This window comes from Staurois parvus, unplaced genomic scaffold (genome assembly GCF_062004578.1).
Source record: "Staurois parvus isolate SC_StPar_1 unplaced genomic scaffold, SC_StPar_1.0 ptg001709l, whole genome shotgun sequence".
Taxonomy (NCBI): domain Eukaryota; kingdom Metazoa; phylum Chordata; class Amphibia; order Anura; family Ranidae; genus Staurois; species Staurois parvus.
In genome coordinates, this window is record NW_028319505.1 from 12,922 (window position 1) to 32,657 (window position 19,736).

Below are 19,736 nucleotides of genomic sequence, written 5' to 3' on the forward strand. Positions count from 1 at the left end.
AGGAATAGTGCCCCATCATTGGTGTCAGTGGGAGGAATAGAGCCCCATCATTGGTGTCAGTGGGAGGAATAGTGTCCCATCATTGGTGTCAGTGGGAGGAATAGTGCCCCATCATTGGTGTCAGTGGGAGGAATAGTGTCCCATCATTGGTGTCAGTGGGAGGAATAGTGCCCCATCATTGGTGTCAGTGGGAGGAATAGTGTCCCATCATTGGTGTCAGTGGGAGGAATAGTGCCCCATCATTGGTGTCAGTGGGAGGAATAGTGTCCCATCATTGGTGTCAGTGGGAGGAATAGCGTCCCATCATTGGTGTCAGTGGGGGGAATAGCGCCCCATCATTGGTGTCAGTGGGGGGAATAGCGCCCCATCATTGATGTCAGTGGGAGGAATAGTGCCCCCATCATTGGTGTCAGTGGGAGGAATAGTGTCCCATCATTGGTGTCAGTGGGAGGAATAGTGCCCCATCATTGGTGTCAGTGGGGGGGAATAGTGTCCCATCATTGGTGTCAGTGGGAGGAATAGTGTCCCATCATTGGTGTCAGTGGGAGGAATAGTGTCCCATCATTGGTGTCAGTGGGAGGAATAGTGTCCCATCATTGGTGTCAGTGGGAGGAATAGAGCCCCATCATTGGTGTCAGTGGGGGGAATAGTGCCCCATCATTGGTGTCAGTGGGAGGAATAGTGCCCCATCATTGGTGTCAGTGGAGGAATAGTGCCCCATCATTGGTGTCAGTGGGAGGAATAGTGCCCCGTCATTGGTGTCAGTGGGAGGAATAGTGCCCCATCATTGGTGTCAGTGGGAGGAATAGTGTCCCGTCATTGGTGTCAGTGGGAGGAATAGTGCCCCGTCATTGGTGTCAGTGGAAGGAATAGTACCCCATCATTGGTGTCAGTGGGAGGAATAGTGCCCCATCATTGGTGTCAGTGGAAGGAATAGTGCCCCATCATTGGTGTCAGTGGCAGGAATAGTGCCCCATCATTGGTGTCAGTGGAAGGAATAGTGCCCCATCATTGGTGTCAGTGGGAGGAATAGTGCCCCATCATTGGTATCAGTGGGAGGAATAGTGCCCCATCATTGGTGTCAGTGGGAGGAATAGTGTCCCATCATTGGTGTCAGTGGGAGGAATAGTGCCCCATCATTGGTGTCAGTGGGGGGAATAGTGCCCCATCATTGGTATCAGTGGGAGGAATAGTGTCCCGTCATTGGTGTCAGTGGGAGGAATAGTGCCCCGTCATTGGTGTCAGTGGGAGGAATAGTGTCCCGTCATTGGTGTCAGTGGGAGGAATAGTGCCCCATCATTGGTGTCAGTGGGGGGAATAGTGCCCCATCATTGGTGTCAGTGGGAGGAATAGTGCCCCGTCATTGGTGTCAGTGGGAGGAATAGTGCCCCATCATTGGTGTCAGTGGGAGGAATAGCGCCCCATCATTGGTGTCAGTGGGAGGAATAGCGCCCCATCATTGGTGTCAGTGGGAGGAATAGCGCCCCATCATTGGTGTCAGTGGAGGAATAGAGCCCCATCATTGGTGTCAGTGGTAGGAATAGTGCCCCATCATTGGTGTCAGTGGGAGGAATAGTGTCCCATCATTGGTGTCAGTGGGAGGAATAGTGCCCCATCATTGGTGTCAGTGGGGGGAATAGTGTCCCATCATTGGTGTCAGTGGGAGGAATAGCGTCCCATCATTGGTGTCAGTGGGAGGAATAGTGTCCCATCATTGGTGTCAGTGGGAGGAATAGCGTCCCATCATTGGTGTCAGTGGGGGGAATAGCGCCCCATCATTGGTGTCAGTGGGGGGAATAGCGCCCCATCATTGATGTCAGTGGGAGGAATAGTGTCCCATCATTGGTGTCAGTGGGAGGAATAGTGCCCCATCATTGGTGTCAGTGGGGGGGAATAGTGTCCCATCATTGGTGTCAGTGGGAGGAATAGTGTCCCATCATTGGTGTCAGTGGGAGGAATAGTGTCCCATCATTGGTGTCAGTGGGAGGAATAGTGTCCCATCATTGGTGTCAGTGGGAGGAATAGAGCCCCATCATTGGTGTCAGTGGGGGGAATAGTGCCCCATCATTGGTGTCAGTGGGAGGAATAGTGCCCCATCATTGGTGTCAGTGGAGGAATAGTGCCCCATCATTGGTGTCAGTGGGAGGAATAGTGCCCCGTCATTGGTGTCAGTGGGAGGAATAGTGCCCCATCATTGGTGTCAGTGGGAGGAATAGTGTCCCGTCATTGGTGTCAGTGGGAGGAATAGTGCCCCGTCATTGGTGTCAGTGGAAGGAATAGTACCCCATCATTGGTGTCAGTGGGAGGAATAGTGCCCCATCATTGGTGTCAGTGGAAGGAATAGTGCCCCATCATTGGTGTCAGTGGCAGGAATAGTGCCCCATCATTGGTGTCAGTGGAAGGAATAGTGCCCCATCATTGGTGTCAGTGGGAGGAATAGTGCCCCATCATTGGTATCAGTGGGAGGAATAGTGCCCCATCATTGGTGTCAGTGGGAGGAATAGTGTCCCATCATTGGTGTCAGTGGGAGGAATAGTGCCCCATCATTGGTGTCAGTGGGGGGAATAGTGCCCCATCATTGGTATCAGTGGGAGGAATAGTGTCCCGTCATTGGTGTCAGTGGGAGGAATAGTGCCCCGTCATTGGTGTCAGTGGGAGGAATAGTGTCCCGTCATTGGTGTCAGTGGGAGGAATAGTGCCCCATCATTGGTGTCAGTGGGGGGAATAGTGCCCCATCATTGGTGTCAGTGGGAGGAATAGTGCCCCGTCATTGGTGTCAGTGGGAGGAATAGTGCCCCATCATTGGTGTCAGTGGGAGGAATAGTGCCCCATCATTGGTGTCAGTGGGAGGAATAGCGCCCCATCATTGGTGTCAGTGGGAGGAATAGCGCCCCATCATTGGTGTCAGTGGAGGAATAGAGCCCCATCATTGGTGTCAGTGGTAGGAATAGTGCCCCATCATTGGTGTCAGTGGGAGGAATAGTGTCCCATCATTGGTGTCAGTGGGAGGAATAGTGCCCCATCATTGGTGTCAGTGGGGGGAATAGTGTCCCATCATTGGTGTCAGTGGGAGGAATAGTGCCCCGTCATTGGTGTCAGTGGGAGGAATAGTGCCCCATCATTGGTGTCAGTGGGAGGAATAGTGCCCCATCATTGGTGTCAGTGGGAGGAATAGCGCCCCATCATTGGTGTCAGTGGGGGGAATAGTGCCCCATCATTGGTGTCAGTGGGGGGAATAGTGCCCCATCATTGGTGTCAGTGGGAGGAATAGAGCCCCATCATTGGTGTCAGTGGTAGGAATAGTGCCCCATCATTGGTGTCAGTGGGAGGAATAGTGTCCCATCATTGGTGTCAGTGGGAGGAATAGTGCCCCATCATTGGTGTCAGTGGGGGGAATAGTGTCCCATCATTGGTGTCAGTGGGAGGAATAGTGCCCCGTCATTGGTGTCAGTGGGAGGAATAGTGCCCCATCATTGGTGTCAGTGGGAGGAATAGTGCCCCATCATTGGTGTCAGTGGGAGGAATAGCGCCCCATCATTGGTGTCAGTGGGAGGAATAGCGCCCCATCATTGGTGTCAGTGGAGGAATAGAGCCCCATCATTGGTGTCAGTGGTAGGAATAGTGCCCCATCATTGGTGTCAGTGGGAGGAATAGTGTCCCATCATTGGTGTCAGTGGGAGGAATAGTGCCCCATCATTGGTGTCAGCGGCAGGAATAGTGCCCCATCATTGGTGTCAGTGGGAGGAATAGTGTCCCATCATTGGTGTCAGTGGGAGGAATAGTGCCCCATCATTGGTGTCAGTGGGAGGAATAGTGCCCCATCATTGGTGTCAGTGGCAGGAATAGTGCCCCATCATTGGTGTCAGTGGGAGGAATAGTGCCTCATCATTGGTGTTACTGGGAGGAATAGTGCCCCATCATTGGTGTCAGCGGCAGGAATAGTGCCCCATCATTGGTGTCAGTGGAAGGAATAGTGCCCCATCATTGGTGTCAGTGGGAGGAATAGTGTCCCATCATTGGTATAGTGCCCCATCATTGGTGTCAGTGGAAGGAATAGTGCCCCATCATTGGTGTCAGTGGAAGGAATAGTGCCCCATCATTGGTGTCAGTGGGAGGAATAGTGCCCCATCATTGGTGTCAGTGGAATAGCGCCCCATCATTGGTGTCAGTGGAATAGTGCCCCATCATTGGTGTCAGTGGAATAGCGCCCCATCATTGGTGTCAGTGGGAGGAATAGTGCCCCATGATTGGTGTCAGTGGGAGGAATAGTGCCCCATTATTGGTGTCAGTGGGTGGAGCTCTAATAGGAAGAGGTGGAGCCTAAAGAGAAAGGGGTGGAGTTTGCAGATGAGTTGGTGCCCGATTTTAGTCTTACCTAGGGCAGCACAAAACAAAAATACACCCCTCAGGGCTCGTTCACACTTGACTGTTTTGCCAACGCTTGCCAAACACCCCTATAGCGTTTGGCAAGCGTTGGTCCGGTGTTTGTGGGGCGTTTTTAACGCTCGGCAAACGCTCCACAAACGCCGCATGCGCGGTCTAGCGGCGGTTGCTAGGCGTTTGCCGAGCGTTAAAAACGCCCCACAAACGCCTATAATGCATTTGAGTGGTGTTACCGCTCCGCAAACGCCCCGCATCACAACCGCACACGCCGGCCGGGCGTTTGCGGAGCGGCACCATAGACGACAATAGGCTTCAAAGCCTCCTGACTCGACCAGAGGCGTCCGTTTTGCCGCGACGCAAACGCTCCTGTTAGAACAGCACCGTGTGCTGCACTGTGCAGGATTGGCAGAGGCGTATGGGGAGCGGTAAAAACACTACAAACGCCTCTCTGCCGCCTCTCACAACGCTGGTGTGAACGTCGCCTAACTACCCCACCAACACGTTATGGCCCCCCATGTCACTGACCCCCCCACACGTTATGGCCCCCCATGTCACTGACCCCCCCCATGTCACTGACCCCCCCATGTCACTGACCCCCCCACACGTTATGGCCCCCCATGTCACTGACCCCCCCATGTCACTGACCCCACCAACACGTTATGCCCCCCCATGTCACTGACCCCCCCACACGTTATGGCCCCCCATGTCACTGACCCCCCCCATGTCACTGACCCCCCCATGTCACTGACCCCCCCACACGTTATGGCCCCCCATGTCACTGACCCCCCCCATGTCACTGACCCCCCCATGTCACTGACCCCCCCACACGTTATGGCCCCCCCATGTCACTGGCCCCCCCATGTCACTGACCCCCCCACACGTTATGGCCCCCCATGTCACTGGCCCCCCCCATGTCACTGACCCCCCCACACATTATGGCCCCCCATGTCACTGACCCCCCCACACATTATGGCCCCCCATGTCACTGACCCCCCCCATGTCACTGACCCCCCCACACATTATGGCCCCCCATGTCACTGACCCCCCCATGTCACTGACCCCCCCACACATTATGGCCCCCCATGTCACTGACCCCCCCATGTCACTGACCCCCCCACACATTATGGCCCCCCATGTCACTGACCCCCCCACACATTATGGCCCCCCATGTTATGGCCCCCCCATGTCACTGACCCCCCCATGTCACTGACCCCCCCACACATTATGGCCCCCCATGTCACTGACCCCCCCATGTCACTGACCCCCCCACATGTTATGGCCCCCCCATGTCACTGACCCCCCCCCCCCACACGTTATGGCCCCCCCATGTCACTGACCCCCCCACATGTTATGGCCCCCCCATGTCACTGACCCCCCCCACATGTTATGGCCCCCCCATGTCACTGACCCCCCCCACACGTTATGGCCCCCCCATGTCACTGACCCCCCCCCCCACATGTGACTGTCCCCCCCATGTCACTGACCCCCCCCACATGTTATGGCCCCCCCATGTCACTGACCCCCCACATGTGACTGTCCCCCCCATGTCACTGACCCCCCCACACGTTATGGCCCCCCCATGTCACTGACCCCCCCCCCACATGTGACTGTCCCCCCCATGTCACTGACCCCCCCACATGTTATGGCCCCCCCATGTCACTGACCCCCCCCACACGTTATGGCCCCCCATGTCACTGACCCCCCCATGTCACTGACCCCCCCACACGTTATGGCCCCCCCATGTCACTGGCCCCCCCATGTCACTGACCCCCCCACACGTTATGGCCCCCCCATGTCACTGGCCCCCCCCATGTCACTGACCCCCCCACACATTATGGCCCCCCATGTCACTGACCCCCCCACACATTATGGCCCATGTCACTGACCCCCCCCATGTCACTGACCCCCCCACACATTATGGCCCCCCATGTCACTGACCCCCCCATGTCACTGACCCCCCCACACATTATGGCCCCCCATGTCACTGACCCCCCCACACATTATGGCCCCCCCATGTCACTGACCCCCCCATGTCACTGACCCCCCCACACATTATGGCCCCCCATGTCACTGACCCCCCCATGTCACTGACCCCCCCACATGTTATGGCCCCCCCATGTCACTGACCCCCCCCCCACACGTTATGGCCCCCCCATGTCACTGACCCCCCCACATGTTATGGCCCCCCCATGTCACTGACCCCCCCCACATGTTATGGCCCCCCCATGTCACTGACCCCCCCCACACGTTATGGCCCCCCCATGTCACTGACCCCCCCCCCCCCCACATGTGACTGTCCCCCCCATGTCACTGACCCCCCCCACATGTTATGGCCCCCCCATGTCACTGACCCCCCACATGTGACTGTCCCCCCCATGTCACTGACCCCCCCACACGTTATGGCCCCCCCATGTCACTGACCCCCCCCCCCCACATGTGACTGTACCCCCCATGTCACTGACCCCCCACATGTGACTGTCCCCCCCATGTCACTGACCCCCCCCACATGTTATGGCCCCCCCATGTCACAACCCCCCCCCACATGTTATGGCCCCCCCATGTCACAACCCCCCCGCAGCTTGGACACATGTTATGGCCCCCCCATGTCACTGACCCCCCCACATGTTATGGCCCCTCCATGTCACTGACCCCCCCCCCACATGTTATGGCCCCCCCATGTCACAACCCCCCCGCAGCTTGGACACATGTTTCAGCGCCGGTGATCCGAGGGATCCGATTCAGCGGTTCCTGTAAGTGGAATGCGGCATAAAAGGGGTTAACGTGCTACAGAGCGAGATCGCCGATCGGCTGCTTATGCCTGAAACTGGCACATGCGCAGTTGCCGCAAGGGGGGCAGATCTTGCCACTACGCCTGTATACGTGGGGGGAGGGTAGATGAAGCCTCTGTCTATCTGGGATTGGTGGACACAGACCCTTCTATGGGCCCCTTGTTCCTATTGGTGGATCGGTTGGGCGGGGAGATGGCAGCAAACGCGAGGCAGAGATTAATGTGCGGTAGTGGGAGGAGACTGATGGAGGGGCGGAGCCCTTTTTAGAACCAATCCTCATCCTCCGGCTCCATGACACGAGGCGTGTTCGCGCTGATCCCCTACGTCATGACGCAATCACAGGAAGTACGGAATACGCCATATTGGAACCTGGAGGAAGGCTGAAGGGCAGAGAGGAGGAAAGCATGGAGAGTGCAGCGGAGGGAAGGAGACTTCTGTGAGACACGTGACTAGTGGAGGGTCAGAGCTCACCACAGACAGAGAAAGGTGACTAATCCTGGGAGGGGGAGGGTATCAGTTTTCTATGTGGGGAGGGTCTCACTTCTGGGTGGGGGAGGGTCTTAGTTTTGGTTGGGGGAGGTTCTCAGTTTTGTATGGGGGAGGGTCTAAGTTTTGGTTGGATAAGGGTCTTAGTTTTGGGTGGGGGAGGGTCTCAGTTTTGTATGGGGGAGGGTCTCAGTTTTGTATGGGGGAGGGTCTCACTTCTGGGCGGGGGAGGGTCTCAGTTTTGTATGGGGGAGGGTCTCACTTCTGGGCGGGGGAGGGTCTCAGTTTTGGGTGGGGGAGGGGTTATCTCTGGTATCATCCTCCTCCCTCTTCTATTACAGATGGAGGACGTTCCTCTGGCGGGGCCCCCTCCTCCCCATCCCCCCCCGGGCTCCCAGTTCCTCCCCCCATCGGATATTCCTGACAGTGGCTGGGAGAGAGTGCGGGAGCTGTACCACCGCAAGTGAGTGCCCCCCCCCATGTCATGTGATCTGCACCCCTCCCCCCCCCATGTCATGTGATCTGCACCCCTCCCCCCCCCATGTCATGTGATCTGCACCCCTCCCCCCCATGTCATGTGATCTGCACCCCTCCCCCCCATGTCATGTGATCTGCACCCCTCCCCCCCCCCATGTCATGTGATCTGCACCCCTCCCCCCCATGTCATGTGATCTGCACCCCTCCCCCCCCCATGTCATGTGATCTGCACCCCTCCCCCCCCCATGTCATGTGATCTGCACCCCTCCCCCCCATGTCATGTGATCTGCACCCCTCCCCCCCCCATGTCATGTGATCTGCACCCCTCCCCCCCCCATGTCATGTGATCTGCACCCCTCCCCCCCCCATGTCATGTGATCTGCACCCCTCCCCCCCCCATGTCATGTGATCTGCACCCCTCCCCCCATGTCATGTGATCTGCACCCCTCCCCCCCCCATGTCATGTGATCTGCACCCCTCCCCCCCATGTCATGTGATCTGCACCCCTCCCCCCCATGTCATGTGATCTGCACCCCTCCCCCCCATGTCATGTGATCTGCACCCCTCCCCCCCATGTCATGTGATCTGCACCCCTCCCCCCCATGTCATGTGATCTGCACCCCTCCCCCCCATGTCATGTGATCTGCACCCCTCCCCCCCATGTCATGTGATCTGCACCCCTCCCCCCCATGTCATGTGATCTGCACCCCTCCCCCCCATGTCATGTGATCTGCACCCCTCCCCCCCATGTCATGTGATCTGCACCCCTCCCCCCCCCATGTCATGTGATCTGCACCCCTCCCCCCCATGTCATGTGATCTGCACCCCTCCCCCCCATGTCATGTGATCTGCACCCCTCCCCCCCATGTCATGTGATCTGCACCCCTCCCCCCCCATGTCATGTGATCTGCACCCCTCCCCCCCCATGTCATGTGATCTGCACCCCTCCCCCCCAGTCATGTGATCTGCACCCCTCCCCCCCATGTCATGTGATCTGCACCCCTCCCCCCCCCATGTCATGTGATCTGCACCCCTCCCCCCCCCATGTCATGTGATCTGCACCCCTCCCCCCCCCCATGTCATGTGATCTGCACCCCTCCCCCCCCATGTCATGTGATCTGCACCCCTCCCCCCCCCATGTCATGTGATCTGCACCCCTCCCCCCCCCATGTCATGTGATCTGCACCCCTCCCCCCCCCATGTCATGTGATCTGCACCCCTCCCCCCCCCATGTCATGTGATCTGCACCCCTCCCCCCCCCATGTCATGTGATCTGCACCCCTCCCCCCCCCATGTCATGTGATCTGCACCCCTCCCCCATGTCATGTGATCTGCACCCCTCCCCCCCCATGTCATGTGATCTGCACCCCTCCCCCCCCATGTCATGTGATCTGCACCCCTCCCCCCCATGTCATGTGATCTGCACCCCTCCCCCCCCCATGTCATGTGATCTGCACCCCTCCCCCCCCCATGTCATGTGATCTGCACCCCTCCCCCCCCCCCATGTCATGTGATCTGCACCCCTCCCCCCCCCCATGTCATGTGATCTGCACCCCTCCCCCCCCCCATGTCATGTGATCTGCACCCCTCCCCCCCCCCCCATGTCATGTGATCTGCACCCCTCCCCCCCCCCCATGTCATGTGATCTGCACCCCTCCCCCCCCCCATGTCATGTGATCTGCACCCCTCCCCCACCCCCATGTCATGTGATCTGCACCCCTCCCCCCCCCCATGTCATGTGATCTGCACCCCTCCCCCACCCCCATGTCATGTGATCTGCACCCCTCCCCCACCCCCATGTCATGTGATCTGCACCCCTCCCCCACCCCCATGTCATGTGATCTGCACCCCTCCCCCACCCCCATGTCATGTGATCTGCACCCCTCCCCCCCCATGTCATGTGATCTGCACCCCTCCCCCCCCATGTCATGTGATCTGCACCCCTCCCCCCCATGTCATGTGATCTGCACCCCTCCCCCCCATGTCATGTGATCTGCACCCCTCCCCCCCATGTCATGTGATCTGCACCCCTCCCCCCCATGTCATGTGATCTGCACCCCTCCCCCCCATGTCATGTGATCTGCACCCCTCCCCCCCCCATGTCATGTGATCTGCACCCCTCCCCCCCCCATGTCATGTGATCTGCACCCCTCCCCCCCCCATGTCATGTGATCTGCACCCCTCCCCCCCCATGTCATGTGATCTGCACCCCTTCCCCCCCATGTCATGTGATCTGCACCCCCCCCTATGTCATGTGATCTGCACCCCTCCCCCCCATGTCATGTGATCTGCACCCCTCCCCCTGTTATGGTGTGTACACCCCCGTTGGTTGTCCCCCCCACAGTGAGCGCGGTGAGTTGTCGCAGGAGGCGGAGTACATGGTGAAGAGCGCGGTGATGGGGGTGTTGGTGGGCGCGGTGTACGGGGGGGTGCCGGCCGCTCGCTTCAGCCGAGAACAATTCATCCAGAAGAGCCGAGCCGAGATCTACCAACACCGCGTGGAGGCCGTGGTAAGACCCGGGGGAGGGGGCTGTGATGTCATCCCAAATTACCGCCCCCCCCTCACCGCCAATCTCCTCCCCCTCCCCACAGAGAGCCGCCCACAACGCCGCCATCCGGGGATTCATCCGCTACGGATTCCGCTGGGGGTGGAGAATCGGCGCCTTCGTCACCATATTCAAGTGAGTGCTGTTGTGTCCCCCCCCCCCATCCCATCCCCCCTCCTCATCCATCCATCCCGTGTCCCCCCCCCCCCCCCCGCATCCATCCCATCCCCCCTCCCCATCCCATCCCCCCTCCTCATCCATCCATCCCGTGTCCCCCCCCACATCCCCCCTCCTCATCCATCCATCCCGTGTCCCCCCCCCATCCCCATCCCATCCCCCCTCCTCATCCATCCATCCCGTGTCCCCCCCCATCCCATCCCCCCTCCTCATCCATCCATCCCGTGTCCCCCCCCCATCCCATCCCCCCTCCTCATCCATCCATCCCGTGTCCCCCCCCCCATCCCATCCCCCCTCCTCATCCATCCATCCCGTGTCCCACCCCCCCCTCCTCATCCATCCATCCGGTGTCCCCCCCCATCCCATCCCCCCTCCTCATCCATCCATCCCGTGTCCCCCCCCACATCCCCCCTCCTCATCCATCCATCTGGTGTCCCCCCCCCATCCCATCCCCCCTCCTCATCCATCCCATCCCCCCTCCTCATCCATCCATCCCGTGTCCCCCCCCACATCCCCCCTCCTCATCCATCCATCCCGTGTCCCCCCCCATCCCCATCCCATCCCCCCTCCTCATCCATCCATCCCGTGTCCCCCCCCACATCCCCCCTCCTCATCCATCCATCCCGTGTCCCCCCCCATCCCCCCTCCTCATCCATCCATCCCGTGTCCCCCCCCCCCCCCCGCATCCATCCCATCCCCCCTCCACATCCATCCATCCCGTGTCCCCCCCCATCCCATCCCCCCTCCTCATCCATCCATCCCGTGTCCCCCCCCCCATCCCATCCCCCTCCTCATCCATTCATCCCGTGTCCCCCCCCCCCCCGCATCCATCCCATCCCCCCTCCACATCCATCCATCCCCCCTCCTCATCCATCCCCCCTCCTCATCCATCCATCCCGTGTCCCCCCCCACATCCCCCCTCCTCATCCATCCATCCCGTGTCCCCCCCCACATCCCCCCCTCCTCATCCATCCATGCCGTGTCCCCCATCCCATCCCCCCTCCTCATCCATCCATCCCGTGTCCCCCCCATCCCATCCCCCCGCCTCATCCATCCATCCCGTGTCCCCCCCCATCCCATCCCATCCCCCCTCCTCATCCATCCCATCCCCCCTCCTCATCCATCCATCCCGTGTCCCCCCCCGCATCCATCCCATCCCCCCCTCCACATCCATCCCATCCCCCCTCCTCATCCATCCATCCCATGTCCCCCCCATCCCCCCTCCTCATCCATCCATCCCGTGTCCCCCCCCCCCCCATCCCATCCCCCCTCCTCATCCATCCATCCCGTGTGTCCCCCCCATCCCATCCCCCCTCCTCATCCATCCATGCCGTGTCCCCCCCATCCCATCCCCCCTCCTCATCCATCCATCCCGTGTGTCCCCCCCATCCCATCCCATCCCCCCTCCTCATCCATCCATCCCGTGTGTCCCCCCCATCCCATCCCCCCTCCTCATCCATCCATGCCGTGTCCCCCCCATCCCATCCCCCCCTCCACATCCATCCCATCCCCCCTCCTCATCCATCCATCCCGTGTCCCCCCCCCCGCATCCATCCCATCCCCCCCTCCACATCCATCCCATCCCCCCTCCTCATCCATCCATCCCGTGTCCCCCCCCCACATCCCCCCTCCTCATCCATCCCGTGTCCCCCCCCCCATCCCATCCCCCCTCCTCATCCATTCATCCCGTGTCCCCCCCCCCCCCCGCATCCATCCCATCCCCCCTCCACATCCATCCATCCCGTGTCCCCCCCCCCCCCGCATCCATCCCATCCCCCCTCCTCATCCATCCATCCCGTGTCCCCCCCCACATCCCCCCTCCTCATCCATCCATCCCGTGTCCCCCATCCCATCCCCCCTCCTCATCCATCCATCCCGTGTCCCCCATCCCATCCCCCCTCCTCATCCATCCATCCCGTGTCCCCCCCCCCCCCCCGCATCCATCCCATCCCCCCTCCACATCCATCCCCCCTCCTCATCCATCCATCCCGTGTCCCCCCCCATCCCATCCCCCCTCCTCATCCATCCATCCCGTGTCCCCCCCCATCCCATCCCCCCTCCTCATCCATCCATCCCGTGTCCCCCATCCCATCCCCCCTCCTCATCCATCCATCCCGTGTCCCCCATCCCATCCCCCCTCCTCATCCATCCATCCCGTGTCCCCCCCCCATCCCATCCCCCCTCCTCATCCATCCATCCCGTGTCCCCCATCCCATCCCCCCTCCTCATCCATCCATCCCGTGTCCCCCCCCATCCCATCCCCCCTCCTCATCCATCCATCCCGTGTCCCCCCATCCCATCCCCCCTCCTCATCCATCCATCCCGTGTCCCCCATCCCATCCCCCCTCCTCATCCATCCATCCCGTGTCCCCCCCCATCCCATCCCCCCTCCTCATCCATCCATCCCGTGTCCCCCCCCCATCCCCCCTCCTCATCCATCCATCCCGTGTCCCCCATCCCATCCCCCCTCCTCATCCATCCATCCCGTGTCCCCCCCCATCCCATCCCCCCTCCTCATCCATCCATCCCGTGTCCCCCCATCCCATCCCCCCTCCTCATCCATCCATCCTGTGTCCCCCCCCCATCCCATCCCCCCTCCTCATCCATCCATCCCGTGTCCCCCCCCACATCCCCCCTCCTCATCCATCCATCCCGTGTCCCCCCCCCCGCATCCATCCCATCCCCCCCTCCACATCCATCCCATCCCCCCTCCTCATCCATCCATCCCGTGTCCCCCCCATCCCCCCTCCTCATCCATCTATCCTGTGTCCTCCCCCTGCATCCATCCCATCCCCCCCCCCTCCACATCCATCCCACCCCCATCCATCCATCCCGTGTTCCCCCCCCTGCATCCATCCCCCCCTCCAGATCCCCCCCATCCCTTTCCCCCTCCACATCCATCCCCCAATCCCCATCCATCCCATCCCCGCCCCCCTGCATCCATCCCATCCCCCCCATTCACCCCGTGTCCCCCCCATCCATCCCCCAATCCCCATCCATCCCATCCCCCCTCTGCATCCATCCCCCAATCCCCATCCATCCCATCCCCCCCCCCCTGCATCCATCCCGTGTCCCCCCCCATCCCTTCCCTCCTCCTCATCCATCCCCCAATCCCCATCCATCCCCTCCCTTCCCCCCCCCCCTGCATCCATCCCATCCCCCTCATCCATCCCATGTCCCCCCCGTCCCTTCCCCCCTCCTCCTCATCCATCCCCTAATCCCCATCCATCCCATACCCCCCATCCATCCCATACCCCCCCTCCACATCCATCCCCCAATCCCCATGCATTCCATCCCCCCTGTCCTCATCCATCCCATCCCCCCCCCTTCATCCATCCCATCCCCCCTTCCTCATCCATCCCCCCAATCCATCCCATCCTATCCCACAATCTATTCCATCGCACACACCCCCCCCCAATCCATTTCATTTCCCCCCCCCCAAATTCATTCTATCACCCCCCCCCCTACCATCCCATCCCCCTTCATATTACTCCCCCCCCATCCCATCCACCTTGTCCCCCTTCATATTCCTTTAGATTGTAAGCTCCCAGGATCAGCCCCTCCCCCCTGTATTGATCTGTATTGTCTCCTGTTATATTGTACAGCGCTGAGCACACTGTTGGAGCCATAAATCCTGTATAATAATAATAATATTCCCCCCCCCCAATCCATCCCCCCTCCTGTGTTACTAATGATGGTGGTCCCCCCCCCCCCCCGGTCTCTCTTCCAGTGGTGTCCGCTCCGGACTCTCGGCCTATCGGGATAAAGTCGTCATCGGTCATTATGCAGCGGCTGGAGGTGATTTGTCTTCATGTTTCCTCTTCTACTGCGTCCCGCCCATCACCACCGGGGCATCCGTGTCATAATATGGGGGGGGGGACATTATATACATGAGGGGACGGGGGGGGGGGTGCATTATATACATGAGGGGACAGGGGGGGGGTACATTATATATATATGAGGGGACAGGAGGGGGGTACATTATATACATGGGGGGGGTACATTATATATATATGAGGGGACAGGAGGGGGGTACATTATATATATATGAGGGGACAGGAGGGGGGGTGCATTATATATATATGAGGGGACAGGGGGGGGTGCATTATATATATATATATGAGGGGACAGGGGGGGGTGCATTATATATATATATATGAGGGGACAGGGGGGGTGCATTATAAACATGAGGGGACAGGGGGGGGGGGTGCATTATATACATGAGGGGACAGGAGGGGGTGCATTATATACATGAGGGGACAGGGGGGGGGTACATTATATATATATGAGGGGACAGGAGGGGGGTACATTATATATATATGAGGGGACAGGAGGGGGGGTGCATTATATATATATGAGGGGACAGGGGGGGGTGCATTATATATATATATATGAGGGGACAGGGGGGGGTGCATTATATATATATATATGAGGGGACAGGGGGGGTGCATTATAAACATGAGGGGACAGGGGGGGGGGGGTGCATTATATACATGAGGGGACAGGAGGGGGTGCATTATATACATGAGGGGACAGGAGGGGGGTGCATTATATATATATGAGGGGACAGGAGGGGGTGCATTATATACAGGAGGGGGGGTACATTATAAACATGAGGGGACAGGGGGGGGTGCATTATATACATGAGGGGACAGGAGGGGGTACATTATATACATGAGGGGACAGGAGGGGGTACATTATATACATGAGGGGACAGGAGGGGGGTACATTATATATACATGAGGGGACAGGAGGGGGGTACATTATATATACATGAGGGGACAGGAGGGGGGTACATTATATACATGAGGGGACAGGAGGGGGGTACATTATATACATGAGGGGGGTACATTATATACATGAGGGGACAGGAGGGGGGGTACATTATATACATGAGGGGACAGGAGGGGGGGTACATTATATATATGAGGGGACAGGAGGGGGGTACATTATATACATGAGGGGACAGGAGGGGGGGTACATTATATATATGAGGGGACAGGAGGGGGGGTACATTATATATATATGAGGGGACAGGAGGGGGGGTGCATTATATATATGAGGGGACAGGAGGGGGGGTACATTATATATATGAGGGGACAGGAGGGGGGTACATTATATACATGAGGGGACAGGAGGGGGGGTACATTATATACATGAAGGGGGTACATTATATACATGAGGGGACAGGAGGGGGGGTACATTATATACATGAGGGGACAGGAGGGGGGGTTACATTATATACATGAGGGGACAGGAGGGGGGTACATTATATACATGAGGGGACAGGAGGGGGGTACATTATATACATGAGGGGACAGGAGGGGGGGTGCATTATATACATGAGGGGACAGGAGGGGGGGTGCATTATATACATGAGGGGGGGGTACATTATATACATGAGGGGGGGGGGTACATTATATACATGGGGGGGGTACATTATATACATGAGGGGACAGGAGGGGGGTACATTATATACATACATACTCTCCCCTCTTGTATATCTTGCCCCCCCCCCCCTCCTCTCCCCTCTTGTATATCGTGTCCCCCCCCCTCCTCTCCCCTCTTGTATATCGTGCCCCCCCCTTGTATATCGTATCCCCCCCCCTCCTCTCCCCTCTTGTATATCGTGCCCCCCCCCTTGTATATCGTGTCCCCCCCCCCTCCTCTCCCCTCTTGTATATCGTGCCCCCCCCTTGTATATCTTGCCCCCCCCCCTCCTCTCCCCTCTTGTAAATCGTGTCCCCCCCCTCCTCTCCCCTCTTGTATATCGTGTCCCCCCCCCCTCCTCTCCCCTCTTGTATATCGTGCCCCCCCCTTGTATATCGTACCCCCCCTCCTCTCCCCTCTTGTATATCGTGTCCCCCCCCCCCTCCTCTCCCCTCTTGTATATCTTGTCCCCCCCCCTCCTCTCCCCTCTTGTATATTGTGTCCCCCCCCCTCCTCTCCCCTCTTGTGTCCCCCCCCCCTTCCTCTCCCCCCTTGTATATTGTGTCCCCCCCCTTCCTCTCCCCCCTTGTATATCGTTTCCCCCCCCCTTCCTCTCCCCCCTTGTATATTGTTTCCCCCCCCCTTCCTCTCCCCCCTTGTATATCGTTTTCCCCCCCCCCTCCTCTCCCCTCTTATATAGCGCACCAGCCGATAACGTGGCATTGTCCCCGCAGCGGTCACGGGCGGTCTGTTCCGGATGAGCCTCGGACTGAGGGGTCTGATTGGTGGATCAGTCATTGGAGCCCTGCTGGGGTGAGTGCGGTGGTGTGTGTGGCTGTGATTGGTCCGATGATGGCGGTATCTGATGTGGGGGGCGGTACCTCTTTTCCTGCAGGGTCCCGGTGGGGGCGTTGTCCTCCGTGTTGCAGGCCCTGATGGGGGAGGATCTGCGGGAATACAAGCGCAGGCAGCGCCACCAACTGTATGAGGACAAGTTACAGGAATGGTAAGAAGTTGGTTTTTTCCTCTTCCCCCCCCCCCCCCCTCCCCGATACCTTCTCTCCGCCCCCATTGTGACTCCCTCTTTCTCCCGATTGGTCAGGAGTGAGCGGATCCAACTCACCGATGACATCATGCAGGACATGCAAAAGGCGGGCGCCGAATCGGCTGCCGATGAGATGGAGAAAATCACAGAAATGCTGCAGATGCCGCGGAACCCGGATCTGGGACGGGAGGAGTGAGACTCTTCCAGACTGCCAATCACCCGGGGAGGCTGCACAGAGACTGCTTCTCCTTCCCACGTGATGACGTCACCGGATATGACTGTGTGACCTCTGATGACATCGCTGACTGTGTGACCTCTGATGACATCACCGGATATGACTGTGTGACCTCTGATGACATCATCTATGACTGTGTGACCTCTGATGACATCATCTATGACTGTGTGACCTCTGATGACATCGCTGACTGTGTGACCTCTGATGACGTCACCGGATATGACTGTGTGACCTCTGATGACATCATCTATGACTGTGTGACCTCTGATGACGTCACCGGATATGACTGTGTGACCTCTGATGACATCATCTGACTGTGTGACTTCTGATGACATCACCGGATATGACTGTGTGACCTCTGATGACATCATCTGACTGTGTGACTTCTGATGACATCACCGGATATGACTGTGTGACCTCTGATGACATCACTGACTGTGTATCGGCAGGAAGTGACACACGTTTTCTCTGTATACGGGTCGTGCTGCATCCTGCACCCCTGTTGGTGAGGAGCGGTATGTGTGCGGCTCACGGCCCCGGAGCCCAGCTATGCCCGGTGAGGGGCGGTATGTGTGCGGTTCACAGCCCAGCTGTTTGTGGACTATCAGGACCTTCCCTCGGAGGGACAGTAGCTCGGGGGGGGGGCTCTGTTCACCAATAAATGTATAATGTGATTGGGGTGAGATTTCTGTGTCTATATTGTACCGGGGGGGGGCGGGCTCTTCTCTGTGATCAGCCAATGAATGTTCAGAGGACGCTCCTTGCAGGTCCTTTCCTGACCCCCCCCCCCCCCTCCCTACAAGGACTACAATGTGATGAATAATCTGTGATCCAAAACCCTCAAATTGGGATCATTGCCGGACCTGACCCCTCCCACTGACACCTCCCGGCCCTATAAGAGCTTCAGATGCTGGGAGGTGGGGGCGTGGTTTAGGGATCATGTGACTGCTGTGAAGCGTCATGGTGGTCACATGATCAGGAAAGGTCCCAATCGTAAGAGCGGACTGGGACCTTTCCCTGAGTACCGGACGTGTGCTGGGAGGGGGCGGGGCATGTCTTCTGTTACATGAATGCAAATGTGCGGCCACTCGGCGTGTAGGACCTGACCCCGGGAGGATGCATGTTTGTGGGCGGAGTCTAGGCCCTGACCCCGGGAGGATGCATGTTTGTGGGCGGAGTCTAGGCCCTGACCCCGGGAGGATGCATGTTTGTGGGCGGAGTCTAGGCCCTGACCCCGGGAGGACGCATGTTTGTGGGCGGAGTCTAGGCCCTGACCCCGGGAGGATGCATGTTTGTGGGCGGAGTCTAGGCCCTGACCCCGGGAGGATGCATGTTTGTGGGCGGAGTCTAGGCCCTGACCCCGGGAGGATGCATGTTTGTGGGCGGAGTCTAGGCCCTGACCCCGGGAGGACGCATGTTTGTGGGCGGAGTCTAGGCCCTGACACCAGGAGGATGTACGTTTGTGGGCGGAGTCTAGACCCTGACATTGGGAGGACGCATGTTTGTGGGCGGCGTCTAGACCCTGACATTGGGAGGACGCATGTTTGTGGGCGGAGTCTAGGCCCTGACCCCGGGAGGATGCATGTTTGTGGGCGGAGTCTAGGCCCTGACCCCGGGAGGATGCATGTTTGTGGGCGGAGTCTAGGCCCTGACCCCGGGAGGACGCATGTTTGTGGGCGGAGTCTAGGCCCTGACCCCGGGAGGATGCATGTTTGTGGGCGGAGTCTAGGCCCTGACCCCGGGAGGATGCATGTTTGTGGGCGGAGTCTAGGCCCTGACCCCGGGAGGATGCATGTTTGTGGGCGGAGTCTAGGCCCTGACCCCGGGAGGACGCATGTTTGTGGGCGGAGTCTAGGCCCTGACACCAGGAGGATGTACGTTTGTGGGCGGAGTCTAGACCCTGACATTGGGAGGACGCATGTTTGTGGGCGGCGTCTAGACCCTGACATTGGGAGGACGCATGTTTGTGGGCGGCGTCTAGACCCTGACATTGGGAGGACGCATTTTTGTGGGCGGCGTCTAGACCTGACATTGGGAGGACGCATTTTTGTGGGCGGCGTCTAGACCCTGACATTGGGAGGACGCACGTTTGTGGGCGGGGTCTAGGCCCTGACCCCGGGAGGACGCACGTTTGTGGGCGGGGTCTAGGCCCTGACCCCGGGAGGACG

At 59.1% G+C, this 19,736-nt stretch overlaps 1 protein-coding gene across 3 annotated transcripts; it reads left to right on the forward strand.

Annotated features, from left to right (window-relative positions):
- Positions 1-7,440: 7,440 nt before the first annotated feature.
- On the forward strand, positions 7,441-18,242 carry TIMMDC1 (translocase of inner mitochondrial membrane domain containing 1). 3 transcript variants are annotated; one of them, XR_016308645.1, is made up of 9 exons: positions 7,441-7,658; positions 8,000-8,121; positions 10,480-10,645; positions 10,728-10,816; positions 14,589-14,656; positions 17,023-17,101; positions 17,184-17,294; positions 17,391-17,620; positions 17,681-18,242. XR_016308645.1 is itself a non-coding variant. In XM_089663533.1 (8 exons), exons 2-8 carry the CDS (start codon positions 8,000-8,002, stop codon positions 17,527-17,529), a joined length of 774 nt encoding a protein of 257 aa, XP_089519659.1. In that variant the 5' UTR covers positions 7,443-7,658; the 3' UTR covers positions 17,530-18,242. The 3 variants fall into 3 exon arrangements, 1 of the variants encoding a protein (XP_089519659.1); XR_016308646.1 differs by having other exon boundaries at positions 17,864-18,242; XM_089663533.1 differs by having other exon boundaries at positions 7,443-7,658; positions 17,391-18,242.
- Positions 18,243-19,736: the final 1,494 nt, after the last annotated feature.

Excerpts from the sequence above, each read along its gene's own strand:
- TIMMDC1 (XM_089663533.1), top strand. The coding sequence starts at position 8,000 with ATGGAGGACGTTCCTCTGGCGGGGCCCCCTCCTCCCCATCCCCCCCCG. Across the intron at positions 10,646-10,727 it reads AACACCGCGTGGAGGCCGTG|AGAGCCGCCCACAACGCCGC; the intron begins GTAAGACCCGGG and ends CCCTCCCCACAG. Across the intron at positions 17,102-17,183 it reads GTCATTGGAGCCCTGCTGGG|GGTCCCGGTGGGGGCGTTGT; the intron begins GTGAGTGCGGTG and ends CTTTTCCTGCAG.